At 36.6% G+C, this 17,460-nt stretch overlaps 1 protein-coding gene across 1 annotated transcript in view; it reads right to left on the bottom strand.

Moving 5' to 3' along the window:
• Nucleotides 1-250: 250 nt before the first annotated feature.
• WDR27 (WD repeat domain 27) overlaps nucleotides 251-17,460 on the bottom strand; it is a gene marked incomplete at both ends in the record, with an annotated part of 62,482 nt that continues 45,272 nt past the window's right edge. The window contains 2 exons of the mRNA XM_009865777.1: nucleotides 251-349; nucleotides 13,477-13,579. Of these exons, the coding sequence (XP_009864079.1) occupies nucleotides 251-349; nucleotides 13,477-13,579 (202 nt within the window). The remainder of the gene's footprint in view (nucleotides 350-13,476; nucleotides 13,580-17,460) is intronic.

Raw genomic sequence — 17,460 nt, 5'->3', positions numbered from 1 at the left:
CAACAGTTCTCATACCAGAACTCTTCCTTGGAGGCAGTCAGTCAAAGCATTTTTCTCTGTAGCATGCAGCATTTTGCATCAGTTTATAACTGACACAATAATCACACTATAGTGGGAAGTAGATGATGAACAGCAAGCCTTACAGCTGCATAGCATATTGGCAAGTAAACAAAATAGTGGGAAAAAGCAAGCTTATAGTGAAGATTTTATGTATTTTAATTACAAAGAGGGGAAAAAAGCAATGACTTACCTGTGGAGATGAAGGACTAAAAGTCACATCAACAACAGATTCTTTGTGTCCCCCCAGCTTATGTGAAAAAGTGCTTGAACGCATTTCATATATGTAAGCCTAAAAACCAACAAAATTATATTTTCACTTCAGAGAAACATCAAATTCTAGAAGCACTAAGTTACAGTATAGGAAGGCTAAAGATTCAGCTCACAGACTTTCATAATAGTTAAACAGATATAAGAGTTATCAACATCTTAGAATTGATTTCATAGAATTAGATAATTGCAGACGGTTTTGGGTTGGAAGATATCTTTAAAGGTCACCTAGTCCAACCCCCCTGCAGTAAGCAGGGACATCTTTAACTAGATCAGGTTTCTATAATTCAGGGTAATGCAGCAGATGCTTAAGTTAACTCAAATGAAAAAAAAAATATTTAGAAAGAGTAATACAGTCTCTTCCCTTTAAATAATTGAACATTAGTTTTACTTCAAGCAGGCAGGTAAAACATGACCCTTTTAAAATATATTTTTAAGGGTTGTGTTCAGAATTGAAGTCCTCTTAAGTAGAATTATGTAGAATCTAAATCCTTAGTTTCTAAAATTGAAAACTCTTATGTTTGTCACTCCATTAAATAAAGTTTTTCAGTTTCTACATAGGTCTTTGCAGTCTTTAAATGAACAGCATAGAATTCAATAACAAATCAATACTATTACATCTTGATGAGGGTATCATCAAGATGAGAAAGCATACTGTCTGCCTTTGCTTCTCAAAGGAAAAAGGGGAAAGTGCTTTCCAAGGAGTGAATTAAATTTAGTAGAAAAATAATTATATTCTCATTGGTACAGCCTCAAATAATGCAAAAGTGACTCTTTAAAACTGCATTAAGAAACCTACGCAGACCTAGTAAATAAAGTGAGTATTTCAAAAGAAAGAATAAGTTCTAAAGTATTCCAAAAATAGTAAAAAATTATAAATCAAAATTGAGTTTTAATAAATAAAAAACCCCTAAATGTTCCATTGTCCCTACTAAATCTCTGCAGTTAAGACTATGAACATAGAATTCAGAGCACAGTCTAACATAAACTAAATCTAACTGTGCAGAGACATTATTACAACAACGTATTATTCTATGACTTAAGATCTTTGTTGATAGTACTCTGAAATTAATTTAATCATTCAGACCCTAGATAGCTTGCTTCCGCCAGGAGATGGCAAACTGCTGCAAGATATATGTCCCAAAACCTGTGGACTCAACTGGCAGTCTTCCCAATTTATAAAGAGTCATGAACCTATGTAGATGCTGAAACAAAATGCTTCACTCAGAAAACAAATCTTATCAAGTAACACCAAAGATTCTCTAGTCCAAACCAGCATTGAAGAAACACTATATAGTCCTCAGTGTCAAGTATCCTGTTCATGACCATATTCACCGAGAGGCAAACCAAGAGGCCAACTGTAAATCTATTTAATTGCATCCAGTGTATATACCTCACATATCCTGGATTCAGTCCAGGATATGGAAGTAAACCACCTAGTGGCACAAATGAAGTATCCATTTTTAACTTCTGGATCCTTTGTAGCATTCCACACAGATATTGCCATACTGACAGGTATTGACATATTAAAAGTAGCACAGTCCCCAGTAATGTCTTAAAATCATTATGTCCTTCCTAAAAGGATACAGCAAAGGATACAGCTTGTTAATTGGAAATTCTGCCTTAAACGGAAAAACCCTCCTTCCTACTTTTTAAACTGGTCATAATAATGAATATTTGATTGTCAGTAATCATAGAATCATAGAATGGCCTAAGCTGGAAGGGACCTTAGAGATCACTTAATCCAACCTCCCTGTCATGGGCAGGGACGCCTTTCAACTAGATCAGGCATCACATGAGGACCAAATGGGGATCGAACCCACGACCTTGGTGTTATCGGCATCACGGTCTAACTGACTGAGCTAACTGGCCCCCCATATAACAGCATTGTTTATTCTTGTTTTAAAACATGGCCATAGCACTATCACTGTGACTTATACCACTTGGGACATGATTAGTCTACAAGGGAACAGAGAGGTAAGGGGAATCAAAACAAGATAAAAGTGATATAATGACACAAAGAAAAGCATTCAGATATTATTATTATTCAGCTATTATAATTATTATTTTCTCTTATGGAAAGCACAAGACTATGTATTAGTAAATTCAGTCTTTACACAGAAATACTCAAGTTCTTGCTATTTCAATGCAGAAATCTTGCAACTGATGTTTGTAAATACCTCCAGTTAGACATAATATTCCTCTTTATTGACAGGAAAATGTTAAGAGGTAGTGCTGGTCATTTACTTCACATCCTAAACAGACCACAATATTGGTACGTATTTAGGCTTAAACAGAGCAGTTTTCAGAGTTCTAGCATAACGGTACCCTTCAACATCTCCCTTGTTTTACAGAGTCGCCTCCATCCATCCTCCTCGTTCCATACTGACTTCTCATTCTTCACTCTGATGATAGTATACGATGACCCACATGGTATCAAGATTAGCAGATGCTGACACCTACGTGTTATCTCAGTCCCTGTAACACTGTGCTCTCTTCTTCATAGCCAAACTTTGTCACACTGTGCAATGCCTGGCCCTACTGTCCAGGCTTCTCACAGGACTTCCTTCCAAAATCAGTGCTAGCAACCTAGCTTGGTGTTTTCTACTCCAGTAAGGATGAGGTGCAGAGACTGCAGTCATGTTGTACTTTACCACTGCCACCAGAGTGCCAGAGCAGATTACAGCAGTGATGCTAACGTCACTAATGGGAATCTGCAAGTCTCAGGAAAATGAGAGATGAGATGCTGTAGAAGTCCATATTCCCAGGACACTCCAGAAGGGAAAGGAGTACACTGAGTGAGAGAAGAGCAAGAAGCATTACAAGCTGCACTGCAGTCTCCAGGACAGGATGCTCTTCCTCATCTAACTTCAGAAAGAGAATATTCAAGAAAACAAGGAGAAACTATTCTTACAAACAGACCCCAAAAATCCTGTGGACCTCTTGTTAAAATGGTTTAACAGTATTACAACACCTAGTAATGTCATGCCATTTTTTAAGTGTTTGTATCATGAAAGATTCAAATCCTATTCCTCATAGCTATTGTACATGCATTCACCTCCTTTGGAACTGTGGGAACAACTCAAACAGGACAAATACATCACGTGTCTTAACACAGTACAGAACCTGGTTAAATATAGGAACTTCAATATAATAGAACTGAATGAGGAAAGTATTGGAAAGAATTAGAACAACTCCAAAATTCAGGAGTTTGGTATGTAACATAAGTCCTCTGGACTCAACAACCGACACAGGAGGAGCTAATAAAATAGATTTACAAAACTCCTATTGCAAGAAATTATTTCCCTTCACAAGCTAATTACTCTGAAATCGTGAGTTTTTGGAATGCCTGCATTAGTTCTGCTGCATATACTACGACCACTATTTGGAAGAGAGGTATAGGCAGCAGACAGGACTCTCACCATCTTTTCTCTTTCTGGCCCCAAACTGCCCTACTGTCACTTTTATTTTCCTTTGCAAGGCTACTGTCCTCCCTCCCTTTCACGGAAGTAGATACAAAGAGACAAAGTCAAGGACAGCATGAGTCAAGAGCACAAAATGCTCTGAATCACAGATTTACAATGCCTTTCAACAATTTATGAGCCGAGAAAAAACATGGCTCCATGTTTTATCCAACAGAACAGATCACAGAGAGACATGGTTTAGTGAAGCTGAAAATTTTCCACCATAATCTAGTGGCTTACAGAACCTTGCCAAACTTATCTAATAAAAATTAATTTTCCATTCCAGGTTCTCAATTTAATTTGGGGAGGAACACACTGATTTTTGGCTTAATTTCTATGTCCCCATTCCTCTCTGTAAAATAAATGAGATCCTATTTCACTGGTTATTTGAAGACAAATCCAATGTTTGTGAAACCCAGGTATTCTAGTAATTTATGCTCTTCCACAGAGTTCATAAACTGGACCATTTAGCTCATACCTTTCTTTCAACAAATGCTATGAAGCAGTTGTGCAGCTTCAGTAGAATCTAGCAAGTGCATATTTGGCTGTCTAAAAAGAGAGCTTAGCTAATCACACTTCTCAACCTAAAACACACTCAAACTTTTCCCTCCCACCTTTCAAGAAACGATTCTAAACCCTGAGCTAGAGTGTAGGCTGAGATGCAGCAATTTTCCAACTGTATTTCATTCCCACAATTCCATCCTAACAGAACTAGTGTTAACCTTCTTTCTGATACCGTATTTCCTGCCCTATAAAGCTTAAATACTTAGATGTGGTGGTTCAGCTTCAAGAGAAGTGGCAAAATCCTGACTATATGACAGAATCCTGACTATATCCCAGAATAGTTTACTATGCTGTGGCAGCTACCATCTCCTCTTCCAGTAACTGTTAAGGAAAATAACAGCAAATATTTTCAATCAGAATGATTTTTACATGTAACACAATAAAATGTGATTAAATGAAAAATATCACCATAAAGAAGTGTATAAAAACAGTTTTTCATTGAGTAACTCTATTCAAGTATATTTAAGAGAGCCAGTGACTTTGTCAAAGATTGAAAACAAGCTTTTAAGTAAAATTATTTTTAACTTTAATAGTTAAAATAAACACAAAAAAAACCCCAAAGGAAATTGTATTTTAACAGAAATGACATTAAGGTGTTCATAAGAAGCAGAATACTCCAATATAAACATTCTCCTACTACAGTCTGCCATCATTCTAGGTTTACTACATTCCTGTTGTCATTCAAGTTGGTCTTCCATTCTATACTTACTAGATTTTTTCTTAGAATATTCTCCTCAAAAAAAAAAGGAACAGGAAGTGATTTATAAATGATAATATAACACTAGTCACAGAGGGGAAAAAAAAAGAAGTTGAGAATATGAATTCAATGACAAAGGAAGAACAGGTTTTCAACAAACCAAATATAATCAAAAGAAAGGAAAACAGTCTAGGAAGTACTTAGCAGTACCCAAAATGCATACGTGCATATAATCTGTTGTACATTTTAGCCAAAGTCAATCCCTTTTTTATATATTAAGACCAATTTCTTGTAATAAAAATACTGATTCAGTAGATACTGGAATGTCTTTTCCATTTCTGTCCAAGGGTCAGCCAAAAGTAAAAATCATTTACCTGTACCTATAGCTTCCAAACAAGTTTCCTGCACCCATAACCACATACTTACTTATGTTTCCTTTCACTTAAAGTTTTAAGAAAATTTGGACTAGTCACTTTTTATTAATCCACAGTGTCAGAGTGTATTTACCACCTAACATGTATATATAAACCTGTGTTTTCTTCTTTAAATTTGTAGCCAGACAGGGAAGAAGGACGAAGGTGCCTCCTTGAGGGGAAGAATTTTTATCCAAATGGAAAACTACTTAATGCTACTGCATTGTTAGAGAGAGTGTGCTAAATAAATTGACTCTGCAGAGTTTCATTATAAATTCTTTCGTCTTTTCTTATACTCTGTCTTCAAAGCAAACTCACCCTCATCTGTTCCCACTGCCCTCTAGTCCAACAACGCCATATGCATTTGAGTCAAACTACTCACACTCCTACTCACTCCTGGGAAGGGAAGGAGGGGAAAGATAAATATTGAAAGCCTAACAGAAGAACTCATCTTGTTATCAGCTCTTGCACAGAGACCAGAAAACCAACACCAGTTTCAGGAAAACTCCTTTGCAACTGCTATGGCTTTAAACTGGAGCACACGTTTTACAAACAGATCACAGAAAGAAAAAAAAAAAAAAAGACAGGACACCGGTATCTAAGATACCTAACCTGACTTTACATAAATAGAGATTTTTTTCTTCAAAAGTTTTGCATGGATGGGCCAAAGTCATTCCTTCCCTGAAACTAGTTTTTCTAATATTTCAAATGGCCTACAGAAGATGGAAATGCTAAAGCCTCTTGTAAAGTAAATAAATAGTCTTACATTTTTATGAAAGGCATCCAGATTTATTAATAAGGCATTAGTCTCCATTTGCTTACATTAGTCCCATCAAACCTTATGGCCACTCCCCTACTAGATGACATGTCACTCTACCACCCTCTGTTTATTCTGAGGCCCATCTCCCACTGAACTACATATTCTTCCTCAATCTCAAGCTGAAAAAAGCACCTGAACTACCTATACTAAATTGAGAAACAACAGTCTGAAGCAGACACTCAGCATGGAAAGTTTCAGCCCAAAATGTTCTGAGTTATAAGCAACTGAAAACAGAATTATAGTGGAAAGTGTTAGACTGCCTTAACTATAAGCATCAGTGCCAAATCCACACATAATAAAACAGATTTCACAAGTATCCTAAGCACTGATTAATGTTCTTCAGTCCCAAGATACCTTATACACTTGACACATGGTAACACGGAAAGTCTATTCAAAGCTGTCACCAAAATGTTGAGTACAGTATGCCCTCACTGAGCCCCCTCCCTCCTAACACCACTTACAGAGGCTGTCTCTTTCTGGCAGTCAAAAGAAATTGCCCACTGCAGTAAGATCCCAGTTTCCATCACAGATCCTTAGACATAACTACTAAAGGAGTAGTAGTGACAAATAACAACACTCTTTTAATATTAAAACAGTAAGTATCATCACGATCAGTCGCCTTTCAAGATGCAGGGGATACATTTCAAATGTATCAGTATGCTGGCAGTTACAGCTAACACAGTTTCAACTTTCATAATTAAAAACAATTACATGAGCTGACCTAAATCACATCTCAGATTTGCCTTTGTAAGTCATCCTTCTTAGAAGCTTCTAATTAATATTTTTCCTGATTTTAGTTTCCATTTAATTAGCCAATTTCAAAGCCTTATTTAAATGACTCAGTTTATTTGTCTGCCAGTGAAATTTATGTAGCACCTAACACTGCTGTATTTACATTGCTTTTACTTTTATAACATATGTAGGTTTGGCAGAGTTTAGAATTATTACCTGAAGATTTTGTTCTAAGAAAATTTACCTCCCCTCTCATTATGAAGCAGCATGGTTGGATGACACTCAATCTGGCAATGGCTTTTTTCTGACTGCCGCTAAGGTTCTCTTCTGTATCAACTGTACTAATAATTGCATTCCCTGTTTATGTCCTGGTGTTGACTGTTCAACAGATAAATTGCAAGGTCCAGATGATGCAGAGGATCTTCATTCAGATGTTTAGGCATAACATGGAGTTTCGTTAGCTTTACAAAGGATTACCCTATCATGATAATTTTGCAAGCTCAATACAATTAACTAGTAGGCAAACAGGTTACACAAAACTAAACTGCTGTCAGAATTGTAGACTAAGGGGTTGACATGTAGAAAACACAAGCCCTGTGGGTATAAAGCTATACATATCCAGTTTTAGCACCTCACTACTGCATGCATTCCAGAACGAACCTTAGGTATTCACATCTAGTTTGAAATCCTGTTTTGCCTACATTTGAATATGGGGTGTGTCCTGTAAAATTATTTTTATTTAGCAAAAAGGATAATTTCTCATACTTTCATTCAACTCAGAAGTATTACCAAACTTAAAGGTTAACACAGTAACACACTGCAGCCTCATAAAGTTCCGTTGAACAGACGAAAAAGCGTCCTGTGGTAGTTAAATAAGCACACCTCTATAGGCAGCAGAAAATCCCTCACTACTCTCAACTGCCAGTCGTGTTTTATGGTGATCAAGTCTGAGGTGCGGAGGCACAGAGAAAGCAGCAGTGTGAACTGACCAAGAAGCAAACAAGAGCAGCTGGTGTGTTCATGCACACGTAATTCCATGGTTCGTAAAACAACCTACCAAGGCTAAAATCTTCAATCTCCTTTAAAGATATACCCCAAGAGACAGCAAAGTAACAGCACACTGTAAAGTCATGACTGTTAAGAAAGAAATATTTATCTCTTCTCCCTTAGGATAATAGGCCTAAAAGCCAACCACACTACCACAGAATCCAAGAAACTGAGGCTTAAGAATAACATAAAGTGTGTTCTTCTTTGGAAAGGGGTAGATTTTCTCCAGCAAGAGCTGGAAGAGACCTAATCATAGTCTCTGTCATTCATTCTTTGCCATGGATTCCCTTCTGCCAAGCAGTGTCAGCCCTGTTTTTTTCCACAGTAAACATTACTAATGTTATTTTCTCCAGATGTTTTCTCTTAAAGCTTATCTTAGTTAAACAATATGGACATATAAAATAAAACTTAAGCAATATATAATTGGGATACAAATGACACTGAAAACCAAAATACTCCAGATTGTCCCTAGCACTGCTTCATATAATACATTCTGTTCTGCAAGCTCTCTGGTACGAAGCATAGACCAAGAGAATAAACATTAGACAACACAACTATCAGACACTTCTGAAAGTAATTTCCCAGTGAAGAAAATGTCCTCCGATATTTCCAAATCCAGTACTAATGCCAACATTACAGCATACTCTATTGTATCAAAGATATGCAATTTAAACATCAATGATCCCTCCAAGGTCCACTCCCAAGAGGTAATTAACTAAACATTCTGAACAGTCAGAAAATCCCATCACTTCTGTGTACATACATCCATACCAGAGTATCTTTCTCAAGCCTCTGCCTCAGCTGTAGTATTTTATCTTTATTTCAGTAGTAACTAAAAGGGTCTAGTGAAATTGTGATCTCAAAGACAGAATAACCAAGCACATAATTTTAACATTCACATTTTTTGGTTCTTGGAGTGTGTTTCTCCTTTTTATCTAGAACATTTTATGCAATTTTGAACCTAACCAGATCAAGTTTTTAAGCTTATCGCACCATAGACACACAAAGGTAGAAGTATTTCATAAGAGTAAAATCAGAATAACTGACCACAGTGGTAACAAATGGAGTTAGACTTCATCTAAATTCTTTTAAAGAGAAAAGGACAGAAGAAAGATACTACCACTAATCTGCATTGTGTAAACAGAAGTGAGCCACAAAACGACTAATATGGCTAGTAATATGTTTATGGGAGTAGAGAAGTAGAACATTAACTCCTATAGTAATTAGGAGATACAGCAGCACAAGAGGAGCAGGTATACAGAACAAAACAGTGCGGGGAACCCAGCCTCCAAATGTATTTTGGTGCTTTATTTTGGGCTATCTTATCTGATTCTGTGAACTGAACACTGTTAGCAGATAGAGAGCATCCAGTTTGCTCAAGGAGTTGCTCTTCCACTTCAGCCTCACCTGAAAGGAATTGACCTGTATGAACGAAGACAACACTGTGATATAAATCAAAGCACAGCAAATGGGGAGGACTGAGACCCATGCTTCAAGACAGGGTGTGCACAGTCCTTATCCTATTAAAAAACACCAGTGTACTGCAATTCAGACACTAGAGAAAATATGAGGAAAAGCTTTCAAAATTTAAACAACTTCAAAATTATATAGCTCCTTTCACTATGATTTCTCAAGCCAAAATATACGTGGCCAAGTAAAGCGGCATTGCATTTTCAATGCATCTGAGTGACAAAATAAGAAATAATATTTTTTAAACTACTCATTCTGATGTAAGAATAGATAAAAAACCAAAGTTTTGTCGTATAATATGTATTTTTCTTGCCCTTATCAAAAAAGTTATTAATCTAATCCAATAGGGAAAGTCACAAAGATAAGTGATTTGATACAGTGAATTTTGCAACTAAATAAATACCTAGTACCAAACATTAAAGTATATTGCTCAGTAGGACTGACATTCTATTTGGAATATCAACCTCTGTAACTATTTAAAACTAAGGTGTCAACTATAAACAAATTATATGGTTTATGTTATGCCAGATGCAAAATCTTGCATCTGAAAACAACGGAGTCTGCAAGCACTATATCAGATCCAGGATTGCATTCAGCCAGCACTCACAGAGTTGAAAAATTCTTTGGATATACCCCTGACCAGTATGTTTCCTGCATCACTCATATAATGGAAATTTACTCTAAAACCAATTTCATGTAAACAGTAACATCCAGGGGATAACAAGTGGTTAGTAGGCTACTGTTATGTATAGGCATCAAATTGCCTTATCCTGTCTCCTGTTACTCCTTTCCGTGTTCATGCCCTCTGGAGAAGAAGAAACAATCTTCCTACTCTTTCTAGCTTTGGTGCTTTCACAGTTGGAAGGCATAAATTTAATCCTGGATTTAGAACATGTTTCAAAGACAATGTTGTACACAAAAACCTATAATTTGATGAAAAACACCAAAAAAAGAAAACTTCATATGTTAGCAAAGCATTTTTGTTACTGATGTAGCAACCTGTTAATGCTAAAAACTTGTAGGTTTGAGATTTGACACAGCGTTTTATGTTAGCAAACTCCATTTCAGCACTAAGGTCAAAATGTGTCATTTAAAGTCAACAAAATGCCAAATCTTTATTTCTGCATTCCCTACTTCATTTCTGGAAAATGGGAATTTATTCAGAGAGCCCTAAGGTATTCAAACACAAAAGTGAAGAACCTAATTAGACATGACGTAAAACAACTAGAACTACATGGAACACAGTAGAACATTAAAAAAAAAAAAGCAGCATTTGACATTCGCCATGTATTTTTGTCCTTTTAGACTAGGATTTCTCTGGTCAAAAAATGTTAAGATGAACAATTCTGTACAGAGCCTAGGAAAATGGAAATCTAAACACAATTAGAGTATTTGTCCAGCATCCTTAATAATACTGTCTGATAGAAACCTTAAGCTCTCCACTTGTAAAATGGTTAGAAATTAAAATATTATGTGTATTCAGTTAAGAAAAAGTCAAACCATTTCACTTGTAACCTTAGGCTATTTAAGATGAGGAGGTGGTCTGATATTAGAAATGCTAACTTTCTACATTTTCTACTCACAACGAATTAGGGAAAGCATAAACACAGTTCAAAACCACAATACTGTGGGCACCTGCTTTGATGAGACTGTCAGGTCCTACACAGGTCTTGACAAAGTTGTTTGAACAATCACTTTCAACCTATGACTTACAGCATATAAAAATCTCATACCAATACACACAAAGTCAGTTCAAATAAAAAGAAGTGGCTACTTCAGCCTCACAGAAGTGATACCAAGCTGCTCTCATATAAACTAGGTCATATATTTTGTAAGTATAGAAAAAGGCAGCCAGAATTTGTACCTCTTTGTTTACAATAACATATTTTGGGTTTCTGATTCTATACCCTGTAGGAACGTGGTTTTGGTTTTGCTATTAATCAATGCAGCCAACATACTCCTCTCTGTCAAACACTTCAGATATTGTGAAATATTGTGAAATATAAAAGGCAATTTAAGATTAATTTCTCTCAATTACATTCCAGTTCTGCCTCTTTGGGCTTTAAAATCATTTATTAACCAGGGAGTGCAAGCATTGCACTTGAAAAACTGAACTCCAAGATGACTGGCCATGCAGTTGCTGGTCAGTGGAAAGTTACATAACTTACTTCCAGAATCTGTTATTTCAAGACAACACTTTTTATCCACACTGCTATTTTTTTATGCAGCATTTTGAATTCCAGTGGACATTCAATGTAGACTACAATCTGCAAAAATATGTGGCTTCTTGATACTCTTTAAACTGTTCTAGTCACACATCAGTCCATCTGTCAAGATGCTATTAGTTTAACAATATGAATGGATTGTTCAGTGCCACATTCGGTTTTCTTTTCCAAAAGGAAGCACAAAAGTGTATCCAGTCTCAACAGTTTGAAGAGAAGCCTCCTAAAAATGTCCCAAAACTGTATTTTGTCCAAACAGGACAGTTGTAGCAAGAGTCCAAAATGATTCAGCTCTTCCAAAGGGACAACAAAAAAAACCAATGAAAGTTCTCTACAGATATATGATGCACATTATGCAAAATTCCAACCCAGGAGCCATACTAAAAAGTATTGACTGGCACTGTGCCCACCAGGGACCACAAGCTAACTGAGGCAGAACACAGTCCAGCCATTCAGCTTCCTATGATGAGCAATCACGTGCCAGGAATTTGGAGTGAGGGCAAAATCATGCTCTATGCCTTTCTGTTCTTGTACCAGCAGTAATTCGAAACAATTGCCTTCATCCAAAAGAACAGACTTAAGTCTTGTGACTGCACCTCGTTCTATATTATTCAAAATCAGCCTTAATTAGTCATCTCAGCTAAATATATGTCATGAACTGAGATCAATAATAGATGCATTTTGTTTCACAAGGCAAAAAGCATTTCTTTTTTACTGCAAGCTACGTTTTGAAATGCAAATCACCAGAAACTTGAAAAATATATTTTAGCACGGAAATGTCAAGAACATATTAGCTATTGCCAGACCTCCATCAATCTGCCAATAATATCTCTAACATTCACACATGATTGGAGTCAGTATTTCAAAACTAGCCACAACAGTAAATCCCTCTTGTTCTGATTCTGAAGTTGACCAGAAACCCTGTGTCAAGGTCCTGATGAGTCACCTAGAAAGACCTAGAAATTAAACAGCTGTCCTACTCAGCTGTTTTGAAAGGATGTTTTTACAAGGAACCCAACCCCAGCCCAGTTTCAAAGGCCTATGGTACAAGTTAGCAATCATCTATCTCTTAGAAAACACCACAAACAACAACTTACTGAATTAAAATGAAGTAATACACTTTTATTCAGGACTGTTTGCTAAGGGTAATAATTTAAATACAGTTGACATTGACTGAGAAGAGAACCTGTCTGGAGAGTGAATACACATAACCAAAGCTACACCATGAGTTATGAAAAGCTCTAATTACAGCTGAAAGACTTCTCATTTTGTATTCAGCTGACTCGTTCATAAGAAACCAGTAATGAAAAATTCATCATGCTGTATTTGGGAGCTTAGGTAAATAAATGTGCAGTTTCTACACAACTCCCAGTGATCGGATAGGACACACTACATAAAGCTGTGCTACAGGGGATACCATTCTTATCTTTGATGGTGTGTTACAATTCAGAGTCAAGCACTATGAAAACTTTTATAAACAAGCTTTTAACAACTACTTTGAGCACTAAGATTTGATTGTTCGAGGATTTTTCAGGCAAAATAACATGCAGACCAGGAATCATGTGGGACTACTACACAGAAATTAAATATATGAAAATGCAACAGACCTCAGTTCTGCAAATTAGGCCAAATGCTAGAAAGATGCATAAAAAGACTACATTGTGTACAATATAAGTAGCTCATTTATTTTAGGAGGAAAATAAGCAAAAGCATTACTTACATGTTTATCATCTGATCCACTGGCTATAAACCGTCCACAAGGAGATACTGCAATTCCACATGGATAGCAGTGGCTACTGTGCCCTTCAAAACGACGCACACACCTTCAGAGAAATTTAGTCTTATTAACATCAATTACTATCATTTTGCGTGAAATCCTGATGCAGTCTCATTCGTTTTTCTTAGTCAACAAATTTACTAAGATAATTTCACAAATTAAGTTTTAAATATCACTGCAGTTAGATTTTGACAAAAATGAAAGACTTTAAAAAATATCGATGACTAAAAATAAAATGAACACACAAAACTACTTCAGGTCAATGTCCCAAAACATGCTTTGGCCTTGTTTAGTTTACAAAGATAGAAATATCATTAGTATTTAGAAATTAAGAGCTGTGATGCCTACCATTAAGCTACTTCTAGCTAGCCATCCCAGCAGGGAAAGCCAAACTCCTCCTCATTAATGGGAGAGTGTTGTGAAAGCCAGTCTGCTCTGTGAAGCTTTACAAATCTCCCTCAATTTATATAAAATGAATATCCAGTATATGGAATCATAACATAAACAATTATCATGTGCGCTTTTTTATACCCAAATCTGGATATTTAATCTATTTACTTTTATACTCCATGCACTAATTTATTTTATCTTATAAATTCAGGAAAGGCAATAATCAAATGACATTGGAAAACGATAAATCTAACTATCCTACAACTGGAGATAACTACTTACCTACCTGTGTTAATACAGTCTAAAGGAAGAAATGCATTTAAATTTAATGCAAGGAATTAATTTCCTACTTTTCACGTTAACATTGCAAAGTAGCATTTGGATTAAATATTTTGATAGCTGAGCCCACACAGTCCATTTAAAAATAAGCCTGTTTCTAATAAGATTAAGATTAACATTCATGTAAAAAAATACATGATTGCAAAGAACTGTGATAGTTTTGTAGTCATGGCAAAACTAAGGAAAAAAGTATATTTAGAGTCGCTTCAAAAGACACTTTAATACGAGTTTCACCCTCTCTCAGAATTATCATTTATATACGTATATCTCATTTCAGAACTGTATTTTTATATCCACATGGTATAATTTCAAAAGAGACTTATAATCTGTATCCTTCTTTTGCCTTTATTATGAATGCTATCGACCTGTCTTTCTCCTTACAAAATAAATTCATATACTTCACCATAATACAGCTGTCACACATTCTTTTTTATGTATGCTAGGTCCAGGAACAAATTTGAAAGAGTAACATCTCCTGTCAACACCTGCGATATACACTTTTTCCTGGCCAGTGAACTCACAGACGCTGTGTTAATTCGATTGACTGAATCCACATGTGCAGAAATCTCTAAATTTTTATAACATGTTGTTTCAGACACGCATATATGTGTAAGAGAATGCATTGAATGCCAAGTCGATTTCGTTCACCCAGGTGAAAGAGGCATACTTAAAAACATTGCTTTCTGGTTGATTTGTGACAGAGAGACTTCACTGCAAGATTCGAGTTAGCAGTTTATTGGAACTTCACTTACAGGTCCAACATGTCACTACTGCAGATTTTATGGATACAATGGAAGAACTATTGCAATTCGAGAAAGAAACAACACCACAACAATACACAGGATACACTATTATGAAACTCAGAGGCTCCTGGCAAATGTATCAGTACAGATTTAAGAAGTGTGCAAGCCAGTAAAACAACAGTCTTAAAACATGCCACACATGTACAAGTCACTCTCAGGTAACGGTTCTCAATCTCAGTAAAAACATCCTCATTTCGAATAAGCAGGGAAGAATCTCCGACAGTCCAACTGTATTGTTGGGAAAACTTCTCCAAATTCCACCCAAAATTTTACAGCTTTTATACTGTAAGGATGAGATGGGGGACAGGGCAGAGGTATGCCTCAGGGTACTGGACTATCTAGAATATTTATCTCTGGTAGTATCATGAGATTTCCCCTTATCTCTCCTGGGCATCCCCTACTAATTGTGAGATAACTAGGCACACCACATGGGTGACTCAGACAAATTAACATATCTTCCACATACATGATTTACTCAGGTGAATTTAACACATTTCAAGAATAGATAGTGGTTGAATATGAGACTCAAGGCAAAATGTTTGTTATCCGGGCTTTAGTTCTATTTAAGTTTTGGTTTTTGTATGCTATTTTATTCTGGATAACTCAGGGCTGGGTCATTTTCACAAATCCCCTTGAACCATCAGCATTAAGGGTCCATTAAGGCAAGACAGAGATGAGCTGAATTAACACCTCCTTATATCTCGCCTTTGTTCACCAAAATCTGTTCTGCAGTGTAAAAACCTGTATCCGTCTTTCGCCTCGACATTGCTGAAACGAAACTACTGAAGGCATCACTGCCATCACAATGGAGCAACTGCTAGACTAGAGGTTTCCTGTTGCTGTACAGACCTGAGCATGAAGCATACTCCAAGAACCTGAACCTAAAGTGAATTCCAAGAAAGGGAATCCAGCCTCTGAGCACGCGCCCAGACCCAGGGTGTGCTTCTCGAGACACCCCTCCAGTGACGGTACTGGCCATGCATACCACTGCTGGTGGGAGGTAAAGTTAAGCAAATCAGCTCTTGGAATATGCAAAAAGATTCTCAGAAGAAACATAAATATATATATAAGATGATATGATATGATAAAAGTGGAAGAAAGGACTACTTCATGTCTTTTTTCCTCTACTCTGCTTGTCTTTTCCTGGGTCTGTTCTGCTTCTTCTGTCTGGACTCTCCTCTGGCTTGACTGCAGCTCCCTCATTGCTCCATGGACAGATTGAACTGCTGGAATCCCTCAGTTTCATGGTGGAACTTCTCCTTTCGCTTTCCTTGCTCTTCTCTCTTGCTCTCTCCCCGTTTTCTCTCCCTCTTCGCACTCACGTACCGGTTGTCAGACTAATAAAGCTCTTGGGCACTTGACTCCATTTTGAGTCTTAATTTTGTTCCCGGGTATACGAGTGGAACCTTTCACACCAGTCCCGGACCAGCTTGCGACATGCGGGTATCCGCACACGATCCAACAGCTATCACTTAATAAAGCATAAAAAAGACACTTTTGAATGCATCAAACTACCTCATTTTACAAAGCCTAACTCTGAACTTTCACAGATAGTATATGATTCTATGATTATTCATTGTGTAGAGTAGATGTATCCCACAACTCAGCCGCAATTGTTTTTCTTGTCTCTGCCAGAGTCTCAGTTGCACTGCTTGTGAAATTCAAAGTCCTCCCAAGAATACAGTCTTCAGTGCCTTTTCTCATTGTCACACACATACATTCAATGTTTGTAGAAATGTTTGAAGAAAAAGTTTCTTTATAATCTTATAAAACTTGTAAGATACAACAGCATCCCGTGAAACAAATTTCCTCATGAGAAAAACAAAATTCATATATCTTCTGTCCCTCCTGAATATATCTTTAGGCTCACCATTTTTCCTTAAGGAAAGGACCTCAGGATCAGTTCTCAGTGCTTAAGACCTTATTCTCAGGGCCTGCAAAAGCTAACTTCCTCAATGAGGTGTTTCTTCTTCACAGAAGTCTCCTAATAAGTCACTGCAAACTTCCTTTTGAAAGAATTTGACTCCTCTGCATCTGTGATCAATAACTCAGTTCCTCCACTTATAGATGGATGAATAAGAACTAACAGGTTTCCAAGGCTTTCACTGATTTTTTTTTCTCTGCTACACCACAGCAATATAAAGCAATGTCTGAGTCATAGGACAGTGCCACTTTTCCTTGTCCTAGTATAGTCACAGTAATAAGTAACATCCTGGATTCTGTTTTCTTAATTGTTTTCCCATTCATCTTTTCCATTACAATCAGGATTTATGTTCTATTACAATTAGAGCTACTTCTCCTCCCCCTCAAAATCATGCTTTAAGAAGACATTTTAAAAAAATTATTCCAATGGAACTATCCACAGAATCCAGCAGAAATTTTGTTACACAATCTA

The sequence above is a fragment of the Apaloderma vittatum genome, unplaced genomic scaffold (genome assembly GCF_000703405.1).
Source record: "Apaloderma vittatum isolate BGI_N311 unplaced genomic scaffold, ASM70340v1 scaffold9193, whole genome shotgun sequence".
Classification (NCBI taxonomy): domain Eukaryota; kingdom Metazoa; phylum Chordata; class Aves; order Trogoniformes; family Trogonidae; genus Apaloderma; species Apaloderma vittatum.
The sequence above is the reverse complement of the archived record's forward strand: the minus strand, read 5'-3'. Positions and strand labels throughout refer to the sequence as shown.